The 14,207-nt window shown below is 54.7% G+C and overlaps 1 protein-coding gene across 1 annotated transcript in view; it reads right to left on the reverse strand.

The window, feature by feature from the left end:
* Nucleotides 1-5,204: 5,204 nt before the first annotated feature.
* SLC13A2 (solute carrier family 13 (sodium-dependent dicarboxylate transporter), member 2) overlaps nt 5,205-14,207 on the reverse strand; it is a 23,622-nt gene continuing 14,619 nt past the window's right edge. The window contains exons 2-12 of the mRNA XM_008582651.1: nt 13,280-13,408; nt 12,374-12,510; nt 12,073-12,278; nt 11,351-11,531; nt 11,130-11,252; nt 9,207-9,425; nt 8,965-9,053; nt 8,398-8,519; nt 7,078-7,239; nt 6,313-6,450; nt 5,205-5,861 (exon numbers count right to left, since the gene is read on the reverse strand). Of these exons, the coding sequence (XP_008580873.1) occupies nt 5,691-5,861; nt 6,313-6,450; nt 7,078-7,239; nt 8,398-8,519; nt 8,965-9,053; nt 9,207-9,425; nt 11,130-11,252; nt 11,351-11,531; nt 12,073-12,278; nt 12,374-12,510; nt 13,280-13,408 (1,677 nt within the window). The 3' untranslated portion in view covers nt 5,205-5,690. The remainder of the gene's footprint in view (nt 5,862-6,312; nt 6,451-7,077; nt 7,240-8,397; nt 8,520-8,964; nt 9,054-9,206; nt 9,426-11,129; nt 11,253-11,350; nt 11,532-12,072; nt 12,279-12,373; nt 12,511-13,279; nt 13,409-14,207) is intronic.

Below are 14,207 nucleotides of genomic sequence, written 5' to 3' on the forward strand. Positions count from 1 at the left end.
GATCCGTTGCGGGACACGGAAAAAAAAAAAAAAAAAAAAAAAAAAAAAAAAAAAACAAAACAAAAAAAAAAACATACAGATAAATAGAAAAAATATAGGAAACACTTTTATAATTATGGAGTCTGGAAAAGGCATTTTTAAGCATGATGTCAAATCCAGAAGCCATAAAGGAATATATTGACAGATTTGACTAAGTAAAAATTAAAAACATCTTTAGAGCAAAATATAATATGAACAAAGTAAAAAGACAAAAAAATAGCCTGGAAGAAATTGTTGCAACATATATAACAGACAAGGGGTTAATGTCCATAATATATAAAGAGCTCCTCTAAATAAATAAATAGAAGATCTCACAGAAAAATGGGCAAAGAACATGAATAAGAAATTCACAGGTAAAATACAAATGGCCAAAATACTAGTGAGAAGATTTCAATTTCATTGAAAATCAAGGAAATGCAAATTAATTCAGAAGCCAAGGGACCCAGGGATGCCCTGGTGGGATGCCTAGGAGACACTGTGGCTGTCACCTTCCCACAGTGAGGCTCTGCTTCTGATGGGTGAGATGAACTTCTTTCTCTTCTGAGACAGGTTCCACCTGTGCCCGAGGAATGGGCGCAAGCTCTGGTTCTCTTTCCTTTGGGAAGCACGACTTCCTCATTGCATGCACTCTGGGCGTCGAGGCGGGAGCTCTGGGATTTCCATAGACCTTGGATTGAAAGGGAATTTGTGAGGTCTTTCTCCTCCTTCTCTGCCTTCAGACAGGACCATCCCTCCCTCTCTCATCACATCAGCCCCTCAGGGTTTGCGACTAGGCACAGAAAGTCTATCCTAGCGTCTAGCTGCTTTGGTGTTGGCTCTGTTCCCCTGGGAAAGCACTTCTATCTGGAGGTTTGGTCCCACACACTCCAGCACCCTCATTTCAGGCCTGCAGATGCAGCTGAGCTGGGCTCTGGTCTGGACGAACTGCAGTTGGTTGTTTAAACAGGACGGGGCCAAGGGAAGCTCTGTACCTCTGGAGACTAGAGGTCAGAACCGGTTTACTGTCTGCTGCTGAGCTCTGCCCAGGGCTGGGCTGTTTTGAGCCAGGAGCAGCCCTGGCTGGGGATGGAAATCCCTGGGGTCAATGTCTGCCATGTTCCAGTCTGGGGCAAGACTCTGGGGACACCATGGAGAAGGAAGAGCATGTTACCACCTAATGTGATGGAGGAGGGGCGCCCCTCTCTGCACCCTACATCAGGATCAGCCATCTTCGGTCCACTTCTCTCATGTAGGCTGGACTTGTTTTCTCAAAGTGAGTTCCCAAGACTAAGCCTGCTTCCCAGGCCAAGTCTCACTCCATTGGCATGCAAGACACTGAGAGCCTCTGCAGAGGGACAGGGCCCAAGCATAGCTGCCATAAGGCCCTGAGGTCCAAGGGCCCCATGTCAAAGAAAGGTTGGAGAGATCTGGGATTAATCAGGTGGGCTTCCTGGGGGAGAGCAGGCAGCTGTGGATGATGGAGAAGCCCTGGGCCAGAGCATGGAGGATGTGCGGTGGGGGAGCAGGGCTGGGAGGTCCGGGCCTGTTCTGGTTGGCTGACCCCCTGGGAAATCCAGGGAGTTTCCAAGCTGAGAGCTTGGTGGTGGTGGGGGGAGGTTCAGGTGGGGAAGAACATATTTAGAGTCTTGCTAGGTGGGGAGGGCTTCTCTCCTCTTGTCTTAATCCCTCCTGGGACAGGTGTGGAGGTGGGGCAGTGTAATGCCAGGGTGTGTGTGTTTTTTCACTGGTGTTGATGTGTAAGTACATGCGCACCCCTGAGTGAGTGTGCAAGGGCTTACACTTCTGTTCTCATGCTCACGGGCCACTGTGGGTGTGCATCAAGTCTGTGGAGCTCTAACGTGCTGCTGGGTGTGTCCATGCCAGAGTCTGTGTCTAAGTGTGTGGGAGCATCTGTGTACTTGTGAGAACACTCAGGTCTGACCCTGTGAAGAGGCATCCAAGTGACTGTGTGTGCACAAATGCCTGCGACTGTGTATATGTGTGTGTTTCTATGAATGACTGGGTGTCTGAAGGGCTGTGAGCACCTATAACTTTGTGCACGACTGTTTGTGTGAGTGTGTGTAACTGTGTGTACACAGGTATTCACATCTGTGCATGTGTCTGTGACTTCTGTGTGTATCCAAGGATCTGTGGCTCTGTGTACACATGTCTGTGGGTCCCGCCCTTAAGAGTAATTCTTTTTTTTTTTTTTTTTTTTAAAGATGACCGATAAGGGGATCTTAACCCTTGACTTGGTGTTGTCAGCACCACGCTCTCCAAGTGAGCTAACCAGCCATCCCTATATAGGGATCTGAACCCGGGGCCTTGGTGTTATCAGCACCACACTCTCCTGAGTGAGCCACGGGCCGACCCAAGAGCAACTCTTCTGAATCCCTTTCACAGTCTTTCCAATCAGGTTGCTCCATCCCCTTCCCTCCCTCCTCTTCTGCACCCAGCCCCTGAGGTTGGGAGCTTATTCTTTTGGGGCCCTCAGCCTCCCTGACTCTAGTAACACCTCATGGCTCTCCCGGCCATGACTAAAGGGGCCCAGACTGGGGTGGAGGCTGCAGGGGGACACCCTCCCTAGGCTGGTACCCACCAGAACTTCACCCACCCCAGTCCTACCCCCCCGTACCCTCCACTCCTGGCTATACAGCTCTCCTCCTTCAGGAAGCAGCCTCTCCTCTGAGACTTTGGGGAGACGGGGAAGTCACGTTTGAGCCCCCAAGGGGCTTACTCTGGGGCCAAGGACCCTAACCTCTAGAGCAGCCCTGACCTGGGCCCCTGCTCCTACCTCTTAAATTTCTCTAACAAGCTCCCCTTTTCCACCCTGCCAGGTTTCTCCTCATGAGGCCTGTTAGCTCCTTGCCTGGGCCCTCTGGTTGCCATAGCTGCCTATAGGGCTGGTCCTGGCAGCAGGACAAGGGGGTAGGGAAACCCCAGGGCCTTTGAGGACAGAGACAGGGGAAAGCAGTAGGAGTTGGCTCAGAAATCTGGGCCCATCTGCTGAGCATAAGGTGACCTTAGCCCAGAGAGGCCAAGACACTGTTTCAAGCTCACACAGCACTCCACACATAGCAGTCTGGAAAGGTGCTTGGAGGGCAGTGTGTCCCTCTGGGAGCAAGAAGCTGGTCTATGCTTCTGGTACATTCATTTGCTCCTACATTCACTGTGCCAGGCCCTGTGTAGGAATTGGGGACACAGCTCCATCAGGCAGACTGTCCTCGAGTTGTTTCCAGCCTTGCTGGTCTCCAGAAGATCGTGAGTCCTAGCACTGCACACATTCAGCTGGCAGGAGACACCAAAAGCCCCTTTCTACCTTCCTAAGATCCATCAGAAAGGGGTGTGGGTGCCCAGGCAGGGAGGGTGCAGACCCCAGACCCAAGAGTGCCCCATCCACCTGCTGCAGCCTGGAGTGTGTGTGCAGGAGGGACTGAGCTGCTAGACTGCTTGTACAAACCTGACCCAGGCTGACAGGCCCTTCCTTCAAAGGCTGGCCCAGTCCGTGCTGCTTTATTGCCCAGCTAATGACGGTGATTAGGCCGACAGGTGCTGCCTGCCGCCTGTCCACCCTCCTGCCTGCTGAGGAGGGTGGTTTCTGAGCATCTCGGGGAGGCTCGGCCCCCGAGCCCTGTGAGGGCAACCACCACGGCCGACCTCTCGACCTTCAGGATGTCTGTGTCCACTTCCTCCCCCGAGAAGGCAGGGCCAGCACAGTCCTCATTCCCTGGGACTGCTGTGTGACCTCAGTCCACACCTGGCCCCCTCTGAGCAGGATTGAGGGGAAGTAGAGCTGAGAACCCTGAGAAGCACACCCACCTTTTCCCCAGCCAGGGCTGGATGGCAGGTACCTAAGCAGGGTCCAGAGGAAAGTAGTGGCTGAGGATCCTCCTTCCAGATGAGGCTGGGGCTGCTCCTTAGGGACCCGCTGCATTGTGGGTAAGCCATTGGGAAGCCCCACCATTCTGGAGCTGGCCCAGTCCCAATGGGGGGGACTGTCACCTGGGGCTTTGGGGGGTGGTCCTACTGTAGGTCTGAGTGGGAGCCGTGATTTATCACTGTGCTTCATGGGTGAGGAATGCCAGCCTGGGGGGCCGGGGTGGGGGTGGAGCCACTCACCTGAACTCTTTACTCTTCTGGATGTCTGGCATGTCCTGTCAGGATCGCTGTCCCCTGGGGACAGCCATGTTCCCCACTGTGCGGTAGCCCCCTCCCATCTGCACTCCCCATGAACTCCTAGCTCTGGGAGGACTGAGAGAAAGCCCAGCCCAGGGGGAATCCAGAATGAAATCCTTTCTGGTTTTCTGTCTTCACAGCTCAGCCCCCTTTTTTCATGTGGCCATGAGGGTGATGGTATATATCTATTTTCTCTCCCACTTCAGCAGGTGGGGACTCTAGGAAACTTCTGTCTAAATGAACTCAAGCCTTACATGACACTGTTCACAGTGAGAGAGACTTAGGATGGACACGAAGAGGAACTTCCAGCCAGGAAGGGAGGTTGAGTTTCAAAAATGGTTGATGGTATCATCATCAATGATGGGGTATCATCCTTCCCACCCCACCCCCACCTTGCCAGAGAAAGGAAAACTCTAGAGTCTGTGAGGGCAGGGAGGGTGGGGTGGGGTGGTGGAAGAGGGATAGAGGTGGGGTGGGGAGGCAGAATCTTCCAAAGTGGTCTGGTCTTGGACTCTGAAGGCCATGCCGATCTTGAGCCTGTTCCTGGATCTAACCTGCATCCTTCTTGCTGCAGGCTGCCATTTTGGGTGAGGGTCCATCTTTCTGGGCACCCAGCATGGGTCAGCCTGCCTCCTCTGGTCTGGTGAGACTGGTTTTTCCAGCCGGAGGAAGGGTCCTTGAGGAATTGGCAGGGGCAGAGGGTTTTATGTAAATGCCCAGGGAGTGCTCTGGGAACGGGGAGGCTGGTTTTCCTAAAGACACGCAGGGACTGGCAGCTTCCAATTAGCCAGGCAGGTGATGTCAGTGCTGCTTTCCTGGGTGGCTGCGCCCACTCCGATTGGCCTTGGCAGGGGTGCCCGACCATTACCTTTTCCCTTGGGTGGAAGGAGTGATGAGGGGGTGGCTGTACAGGACAGAGGCCAGGTCCCCTCCCACTGTACTCCTCAACTTAGGGCCTGAACCAAGTTGTGGACCAGCCCTGAAGAGCACCATGAAAAACCATCCCAGACTCTACTGAAAGACTTTAATGTGGCTAATATTTGAATCTTCCCGCAAACCCTGAGAGGGTGGGGAGACCTCAGTATGCTAGGCCAGTCCCAGAGGCTGTTCCCATGGCAGCTACTGGTAGGCCCTCCAGCTCTGAGTTTTAATAAATATAGTGTAAAGGGGTCTGGTCTCTAAGCTGGGGGGACAAAGACCTGGCGTGCCAAAGAGGGCATGTTGTACTGTTTGTCAACCACACAAGGGCACTGTCAAGCATACGCAGCTGGGATCAGGTGCACGCAAGCAACCACCTCAGGCATCTCAGCAAACACCATCCTCACGTACGTACACACACACACACACACACACACACACACACTTTCCTCCAACACACAGGAAACTGAGCACACACCTTCCTTACAGACACACGACATTATGTACACATGTGTCGTTCTCGCAGAGCAGCAGGAGCGGGATTGGCTCTTCCTGGGCTTGGCCAGCCTGTACCTGGCCTAGGGCCTAGGCATGGTGGAGTTGGCCTGGCTGGCCAGGCAGTGGGTTGAGGTGTTGGAGTGGGCCCAGGTGGGGAAGGTGTGCAGGTTGAAGATGGGGACGCTCCAGCTGTTGATGGCCAGTGTGATGACCAGCACCCCGATGATGTTGAGCATGAATCCAGCCCGGACCTGGTATGAGGAGAGACAGTTTGCTGAGCTGGGTTGGCACCACCTAGACCTCAGGCAGGCAGAGATGTTCAGGAGCCCTCCTGCTAGCACAACTCTCACCAGAAAGTCCTCCCTTTGGTCTACACTGCAGCGCTAGGCAGTGCCCCTGCCCCTTACTTCACTCCTAGTGGTAACAGGGAAGAGGGATGCGCCTCGTGAGCTTCCGGGGCCCTGAGCCCTGCATGTGGGTGCCTGGCACCTGGGAGCCTTCCCATATTCCTCACTCCCTACCCTCCCTTTCACATGGCCCGGGGCTGGGATCATGTCCCAACCTCCCCGGTTGTACCCCCACCCCACATGGGGCCCACTCTCTACTTAGAATCTCAGTGGCTTTAAGCTACTCTGCAGTCCACCAAGATGGAAAGCCGGGGCAGAAGGAGTGCTGAGGCATTCCGGCCTCCCTGCCACTCACCATATCAAGCACTTTGAGGCCCCCAAAAGAGAAGACGATGACGTTGGGTGTGGTGGCCACAGGCAGCATGAAGGCCAGGGAGGAGGCCAGAGTGCAGGGGATCATGACATACAGAGGATGGACGCAGATGGCCTGGGCCTGCAGGGGAGACAGTAGGACAGAGCTGATCCCTATCCTGGAGCAGGAGCATGGCCTCAGTTCTCCTGTTTCCCTTCTCTGAGTGACAACTTCTGCCCCCCAGCACACTTTGGTCATGAATCCACCATTTCTGCCAGAAGGCACTGGATGACCTGAGCAGGGCCCCTTGACCTCTCTGGAGGGGGATGAGTGTGCTGCCCTGCCCTGTGGGGCGTGGTGAGGGGAGGGGCCCATAAAACAGATCTCAAAGGGGCTCCAGGGGTGTCATCAAAGGCTGGGGGAATGCGCCTGGGGAGGAAGGGGCTGGGGACGCTCCGGGGAGCAATTTCACCCCGTCACCCCTGGAATGACCAGAACAGGGGCTGGGGTGGGGAGGTGGGTGAGGCCACTAGAGAGCCCCATTAGGATACTCAAGGGGTGACGTCACCAGGGATGGAGTGAGTCAGGGGCCAGACTGCCTTGGGCCCAAGGTAAGTCAACATCCTGGAAAAAGGTAGATGTTCAGGGGTCCTTGCCAGGAAAAGAGAAGAGGTGCAAAGACAGGTCACTCTGCCCAGCAGGTGGAACCCCTGGTGGGGGTGGGCAGGAGGGCTGCCTGGAGGAGGTGTTTCTTTAGGGCCAGCTCACCATGGAGGCCAGGATGGGCAGGAAGAGTGTGGTGGTGGCCAGGTTGCTCATGAACTCAGTGAAGATGGCAATCAGGAGGCAGAGGATGAAGGCAATGGCAGAAGGTGGCACATTCTCCAGTTGGATCAGTTTGTCCCCCAGCCAGGCTGATAGGCCCGATTGCTGTGGGCAGAGGAAGGAGGTACATGAGAGGTGGGATTCTCTGGGGCCCCAGAGTCCTCTGCTGAGGTTCTGAGAGGGTCCTGCTCCTGCCCACACCTCCCTAGTCTTCAGCATCAAAGACAGCTCTGGTGAGAGGATAGGACCCAGCTAGAACCAAGGGGTCCCCTCTTCTGCTCTTGAAGAACAGGTAGGTGTGAGGAGAAGGATCAGATGAGAAACCGGGAGAGGGGGCCAAAGGGCCTTCTTGGGAGACCTGGGGCTTGGTGGAAGTAAAAACCTTTGGCCCCATTTACTCCTGCCTTCCTGACCTCTCTGAGGAGGTGCCTGGACAATCTTAGCCCTCTCCCAGCCCCCTGCAGCCCAGTGGGTTGGGGCAGAGGGGACCTTGCTCCTGGCAGGGAAGGAAAGTAGGGGGAGGGCCCTGATAGAGGCTGGGAAGAGGCTGACAGGAGGATGGGGCCAGTCCACAGGGTCAGAAGGGCTCTGAGATCTTGCCTTGCCTTGCTTGGAATGCCAGACTGTAATGCCAGGAGCTGGGACTTACTTCATCTTGTTCAAAGCGCTTGGCTCAGTCAGTGCTCAGTGAGTGAATGCTGGATGGATGAATGAACCACAGACCCAGGAGTCCCCTGCACCAATCCCTGACCCAGGGAAGCTGTCTCCTGCCTGTGCAGTGAATGAGTTCAGGTTGAGGCCCAGGGGTGCAGTTTCAGAGATTTCTCTCTTTTGGATCCTCTGGTCCCCAGACCCTAGCTGGGTGTGATTATGGCACCCCCTGGTGGCTGCAGCAGGCAGTCCATGTCAACTCAATGCCACCTACTGGGGTGCTCAAGCCATTTTGTACTCTGTCTGGCAAGGGGTGAGGGGCTGGGGTCGGGTGGGATTAGTCGCTGAGAATGGGTCCAGTTCACCAGAGAATCCCATTTTCTATTTGACTTTGAGCACCTGACTGGGGAGGTCCCTAGGGCTTGTGTTTCTTCCTCTTCCCTCAGAGGGGACTCTCATCTGTTTCTCCAGTTGCTACAAAGGCTCTGTCCACCAGAGGGACTCCTAAGTGGGGATCAGGTCTCCCCTCTGTGAGATAGTAGCAGGATCCCTTCTCTCCCTGCCACAGGATTTCCCTCAAATAGGTTGGGAAGGGGACTGAGGGTCTCTTACCTCACTGCCCTTGGCCAGGGCAAAGCCACCACCCAGCAAGAACACGATATTCCAGGGCATCCTCTCGTTCACTGTCTTCCAGCTGAGGAGGGCAGGAGGGCCCTTCAGCTTCCTTGGGTTTTCTACTCCCCAAGTAAAGGAGGACGGGTTAACAAGAGTAGACAAACCTTCCCTCCCCTCCACTTGGGGCTTCTCTGTGCGGGTCCCTGTTGGGGCTTGATGCGTACAGGAGGGGGACCCTCAGTTCTTTTTTTTTTTAAAAGATGACCGGTAAGGGGATCTTAACCCTTGACTTGGTGTTGTCAGCACCACGCTCACCCAGTGAGCGAACCGGCCATCCCTATATGGGATCCGAACCCGGGGCTTTGGTGTTATCAGCACCGCACTCTCCCGAGTGAGCCACGGGCCGGCCCAGGACCCTCAGTTCTGAAACACCCCAACTTTGTCTGAGTCCCTATGCCCTTGGCAAGTCACCCCAGCCTCTCCAGGCTTTTTCCACTCCTGTCAAGTGTGATTGAAGGTACACTACAAGCCTGGAAACCCTTCCTTGCCTGTCCAGGTACTTACCTGGGTCCTGGGTCAGCCCTGGGATACTGGAGGGTATGAAGAACATAAGCAAGCCGATGAACATGGCCACTGTCCCATCAGACACCATGCTGGGGGGGAGTAAGGAGGGGGGTTTAGTGCCACAGGGTGGAGGGTGGTGGAGAGGATCTCCTCCCACAGACATGCCTGGTGAATCTTCCCCGCTCCTCCCCAAACAGTTAAGCCCTAGGTGAGATCCCCTCCCTATCCCTAGCAACTCTCACCTGCTCCCATCGGCATTGGGAAAGGCCAGCTCGCCCCAGCCAGGGAAAAAGCCCGGCTCCCGGGTGAACCAAAGCACCACCAGGATGACAAAAAGGACAGTGATGGCCTTTTCTGCAAAGGTCATGGGGCCCAGCAGCTTGTGCTCTGTCTGGATGATGTGGAGGGCTGCCTGCTGTTGCTCCTTTGCCTGTTCCCCAATGCCAAAGTTCTTCCGGAAGCTGCAGGCAGAGGGGTGGGGGCAGCTGCTGAGGCTCCTGCACCAGGCAGGGAGCAAGGGGCTCTGAGTGCTATAAAGGGGCACCTGCAGAGGTCATCTCAGGGCTGCTACACTAAGGTTCTGGATCCATCCGAGTTTCTGGAGGAAGGGTAGAAGACTCTCAGCGGGGTCATGACTCTTGTTTAGCAGAAGAGCCAAGTTTCCCCATGCTTTGTCCTGCTGCATCTGCTCCACTGAGCCCTTTTTCTTTAAGGGTTCTCTTGCCCAGGATGAGGAGGTCCTAGCAGCCTGGACCCCATGTCTCCTCTGACCCTGACTCATGGCTCCCCTCCTCCGACAGGCTTTCAGGAAATCCTCCCTTTCCTCTCCTACCTGCTTCTGGGTACCTCCCGCCAGCCTGAGCCCTGCCCGCATTGTCCTCAGAGGCGCAGGAGTCTGCAGCCCACTTCCTTTTGCTGCTTACTTAACTCGTGCTGACATTTAACTTTTCGCTTGGGTAAATCTCAGCTTCCTTGCTGGACTGTGAATTCCTCAAGGGCAAAGACCATGCCCCACACATCTTTGACTCTCCCATGGTGCCTGCCGCTGTGCTGATTTCTTTAACTACCACCTTGCCTTGTACCAGCCCCCAAGCTTAATCCTGCTTCCTTCATGCTTCTCAGTGATTTTTCCAAAGCACAGCAACAGTGTTTAAAAACTTTCAATGGCTCTCCACTGCCTGGGCAGGAAGGCCAAATAACAGCTCATACCCCAGTAACTCTCATACCACCATTCCCGTCCTGTAAGCATGGCAGACATCACTAATCAATCACAGACTCGATTCCAATGGAGCCTTAGCAGGGTCTCCAGTGATTTTCAACTCAGAGCTCCAAACAGTGACTACCAGTAACCTAGGGCTAAAACCTATTTACTACTTTTGGACTCAAGGACAAACTCTTCATGTGGCACACAGGATCCTCCTGCCCACTTCTCCAGCTTCATGTCCTGATACTCCTTTTTGCTCTTTATGTTTCAGCCCCACAGAACTAGAGTTCCCCCAAACACATAATGTTCTTTCTTGCCTCTGTGCTTTGGGCAAGCCGTTCCTGTTGTCTGGAATGCCTTTACCCCATTTTCTAGCTGGCTGACTTTTAGTCCTGTGAGATTCAGCTCAGACATCTGCAGGGGACTTCTGGAATCCCCACTACCCTGGGCTGAACTAGGCACTCCATCCTTTGTGCTCCCACAGCTCCTGGGCTTCCTGCTGTCATGTCCCCCACAACATATCATCACCCACCAGATGGGCCACAGGGCACAGACCGTGCCTAATGCCTTCTACTATTTTCAGTGCCTAGCACAGGGCCAGGCACACAGTAGGAGTACAACAAATGCTCTGTAACTGACCACAGTGAGTGTGTGCCCCATAAGTACTTATCAAACGACCATGGACAATCATGGGAAGGGGCCTGGCCTGGACATCAGGAGATTCCATTTTCTGCAAAGCACTGATACTCCTTAAGCCTCAGCTGGCTCATGTGCTAAATGGGTAATACTCTCCAGCCAATAATTCACTCAAATGGGAGGCCAAGTGCACAGAGGAGCCTTGGAAAGGAGAGGCCTTCTCATTGGGATGGTGATTTTATTGTTTTCCACATCTGGACTCAACTGGAAGCTCCCAGGGGTACAGGCAAGGACTTAGGTCTCTCTCCCCCACTTTGCCACTTACTTGAAGCCCAGGAAGAGGACCTGCAGCCACAGCCAGGACAGCAGCAGCAAGATGACCATGGTGGGGAAGGCAAAGCTGAACCAGGTGGCAAAGTTCACCACGTTGCCATTTTGGGGGAAGAGCCTGAAGGGGGACGTGGACTGTTGTGTCACATCGCTCTGGCACTGCCCAGCCCAATCGGCTCCCAGTGGGAGGGTAGACCCCACCCCTACGCCACTCACAAGTTGACTTGGCCTTGCAGCACCAGGTTGGGCGCGGTGCCGGTCAGTGTGGCGATGCCTCCAATACTGGCTGAGTAGCACACGGACAGGCTCAAGCCCTGGGTCATGAGGCGCTGCTTATTGCTCTGATGTGTCTTCAGCTTTGAAGCAGCAGGTGAGACAGGGAGGGCCTCCCCGTTATCTGGGAACAAGAGAGAGCCGAGGTGGGGGCAGTTGCAGGTGCAGCTCAGGGCACCTGGCTGGGGCTCCATGGCCTCCAGGGCGCCTTGTCAGTGAACGGCCCAGACCTGGGGAGGGAGGACAGAGACTGTCTCTAGGTCTAATGGGCCCAGCATTCCCCAGAGTCTCAGGCTGGCACTTCCCTGGACACCATCTAGTCCAACCTTTCTCTTGAGAGAGGGAAACTGAGGCACGGGGAAGGGAAGAGGATTATCTAAACCACACAGGAAGAAGAGAGCCTAGACCCTTGACTTCCCACCTAGACTTCAGCTCTCTTCTCGCTAGAGTGGCCAAGCATCTGGGTTTGTCCAGCACATGGGACTTGGCATTTTAAAACCAGTAAAGTCCCAGGCAACCAGAACAAGCTGGTCACTGCACTTCTTGCCTCCCTTTTCTCTCCCCAGAGACTCCAAGATGACCACCCCTGGGAATGGATGTTCCCTCCTTGAGTCCCTCCCCAAGGGCTGAGGAGTTGGGGCAGGGTCTGGCTTAATCTTTCTCACCAAGCTCGGTCATTTCCTTCTGGGGACTTGGTTCCTGGAGCTCAAAGGTGGGATTGTGGCTGCCCTCCTCGATGTCCTTGCCCATGTGCGTGTTGTGCAGCTGCTCCAGGACGGCATGTGCGATGGGCACCATCATGGCTGAGGTGGCCGTGTTGCTGATCCACATGGACAGGAAGGCCGTGACTATCATGAAGCCCAGGATCAGCCTAAGGACAGACGGATGGACACACACTGCCATGGCCACTTCCCTTCTGAGTGCCAACCCACCCTAGGCCCTCCCGTGGTGGTCTGTGGAACTCACAGGGCAGGCCGCACCCCGATGAGGAGGAGCACACAGAGGGCGATGCGCTTGTGCAGGTTCCAGTGCTCGATGGTGACAGCCACCAGCAGCCCCCCGAAGAACAGGATATTGGTGTCCGTCAGGTACTCAACGCTGACCTGGCGGTCAAGGACATGGCTGAGAGGCAGGCAGACCCTGGGATCTCCTACTGTGCCCTTGGGCTTACGGGGTGCAGTCACTGACAATCCCACACACTGGCACTCCCCCGGCTCTCGGGACCAAATGGAACGAGTCTTTGGATTATCTGCCATTGAATATTAACTAGGTTCCCCTCTTCTTGCCAAACTCATTCTTTCTCCCCTCAGGAATGACTGGGAGGTAATCTAGACTGACTCCATTCATGTTTCAAGCTGAAGACTGGGAGATAAATAATTCAGTGCTCCTTCTAGAAACTAGAGCAGTGGTTCTCAAAGTGGAGTCCCTGGGCCAGCCTCATCACCACCACCGGGAACTGGTTAGAAATGAAATGCTTAGGCCCCACCCCAGATCTACTGAATCAAAAACTCTGGGGTGGGGCCCAGCATCTGTGTTTTAACCAGCCTTCCAGTTGATTCTGATGCTCATTCGAGTTGAAGAGCCCCTGAACTAGAAGTACATAAGTTCTTCAGCTGGCTTCCAATGTCCTTTTCCTGGGTCCCCAGGCCTTCTGCCTCCCTGACCTCCAGCCCCACTTTGAACTAACTCTCAACACCAGCCCTCCCCCTTGACTTCTAGCTGAGTTCTCCCACAGTGCTCTCTCCAAGCAGAGGCAGAGACTCCTCTTCCATGAGCTTTGCCTGTGATGTGGCTTCCTTGGTCACCAGGGTCCTGGGAAAGAAACCTCCCCAGCCCATCCCGGGACCCTTTTTCCTTTGGGGGGGGGCTCACCTCAGAGGCCTCCATGATGCCCATCATGGGATACAGGATGAGGGGCAAGAAGGCAGTGACAGCAATGGGCACAGCCTCGGTGCACCAGAAGAGCGCCATGAGAATGATGGCGTAGGCGCAGTAGGCTTCCTATGGGCAATAGAGGAGTGGCAGATTTGTTGGAGAGGGCACGCCTGTGTCCCAGAGTCATGTCACCTCCTGTCCTCCAGAGAAACCAGGCCATTTCTAACAGTATGGGGAAGCCCATGGTCCTTGATTCCCAAGCCCAAGGTCCCATTTCAAAATGGAAATAAAAAACAAAGCAAAGTACTCAGTATCTTGTCTTTGACCTTGAGGAGCCCAGACATTCCTATCCAGCCACACTGGAGAGTCTGGAATTGACTGTCGGCCACCAACCAGCCCGAGGGGACTTCAGGGGGCCCAGGTGAGGATCCCAAGATGAGATGGGGATTGCCAGAGGAAGACGCAGGACCTGGGCAATGTGGACTCCTGCCGGGCACCCTGGCCTTTTCTGGCTCTTATCACATCCTATAAGGATAGATTTACTTTTGTGACTATTTAGTGTATGTTCCCTCTGCTAGTAGGTGAGCTCCATGGGATGGGGTCAGTTTTGTGGCATTCAGATCCTTGGAGCTCATGACCCAGCAAGCTTTGGAGCAAATCTCGCCCGGGAAGTTTTGCAAACGGCAGAGGGTCTCCTTCTCAGCAATGCTGGCAAGGTTGCTGCTTTACACAACTCACATCTGTAGACCAGTGAAAGGTTCCCAGTCTCTGCGTTGTATAGGGAATCGTGGGGCAACCCAGAGTCTTGTGAGTCTTTGGGTACCAGGAGCCCCTCCTTTCCCTCATGAAGCCCACAAGTCCAGAGAAACCTGACCTCAGGACTGGAAGGGGACCTGGGGCAGGAATGGAGCCCCCCCCCCCCCCC

This window comes from Galeopterus variegatus, unplaced genomic scaffold (assembly GCF_000696425.1).
Source record: "Galeopterus variegatus unplaced genomic scaffold, G_variegatus-3.0.2 Scaffold2683, whole genome shotgun sequence".
In the NCBI taxonomy this organism is placed as follows: domain Eukaryota; kingdom Metazoa; phylum Chordata; class Mammalia; order Dermoptera; family Cynocephalidae; genus Galeopterus; species Galeopterus variegatus.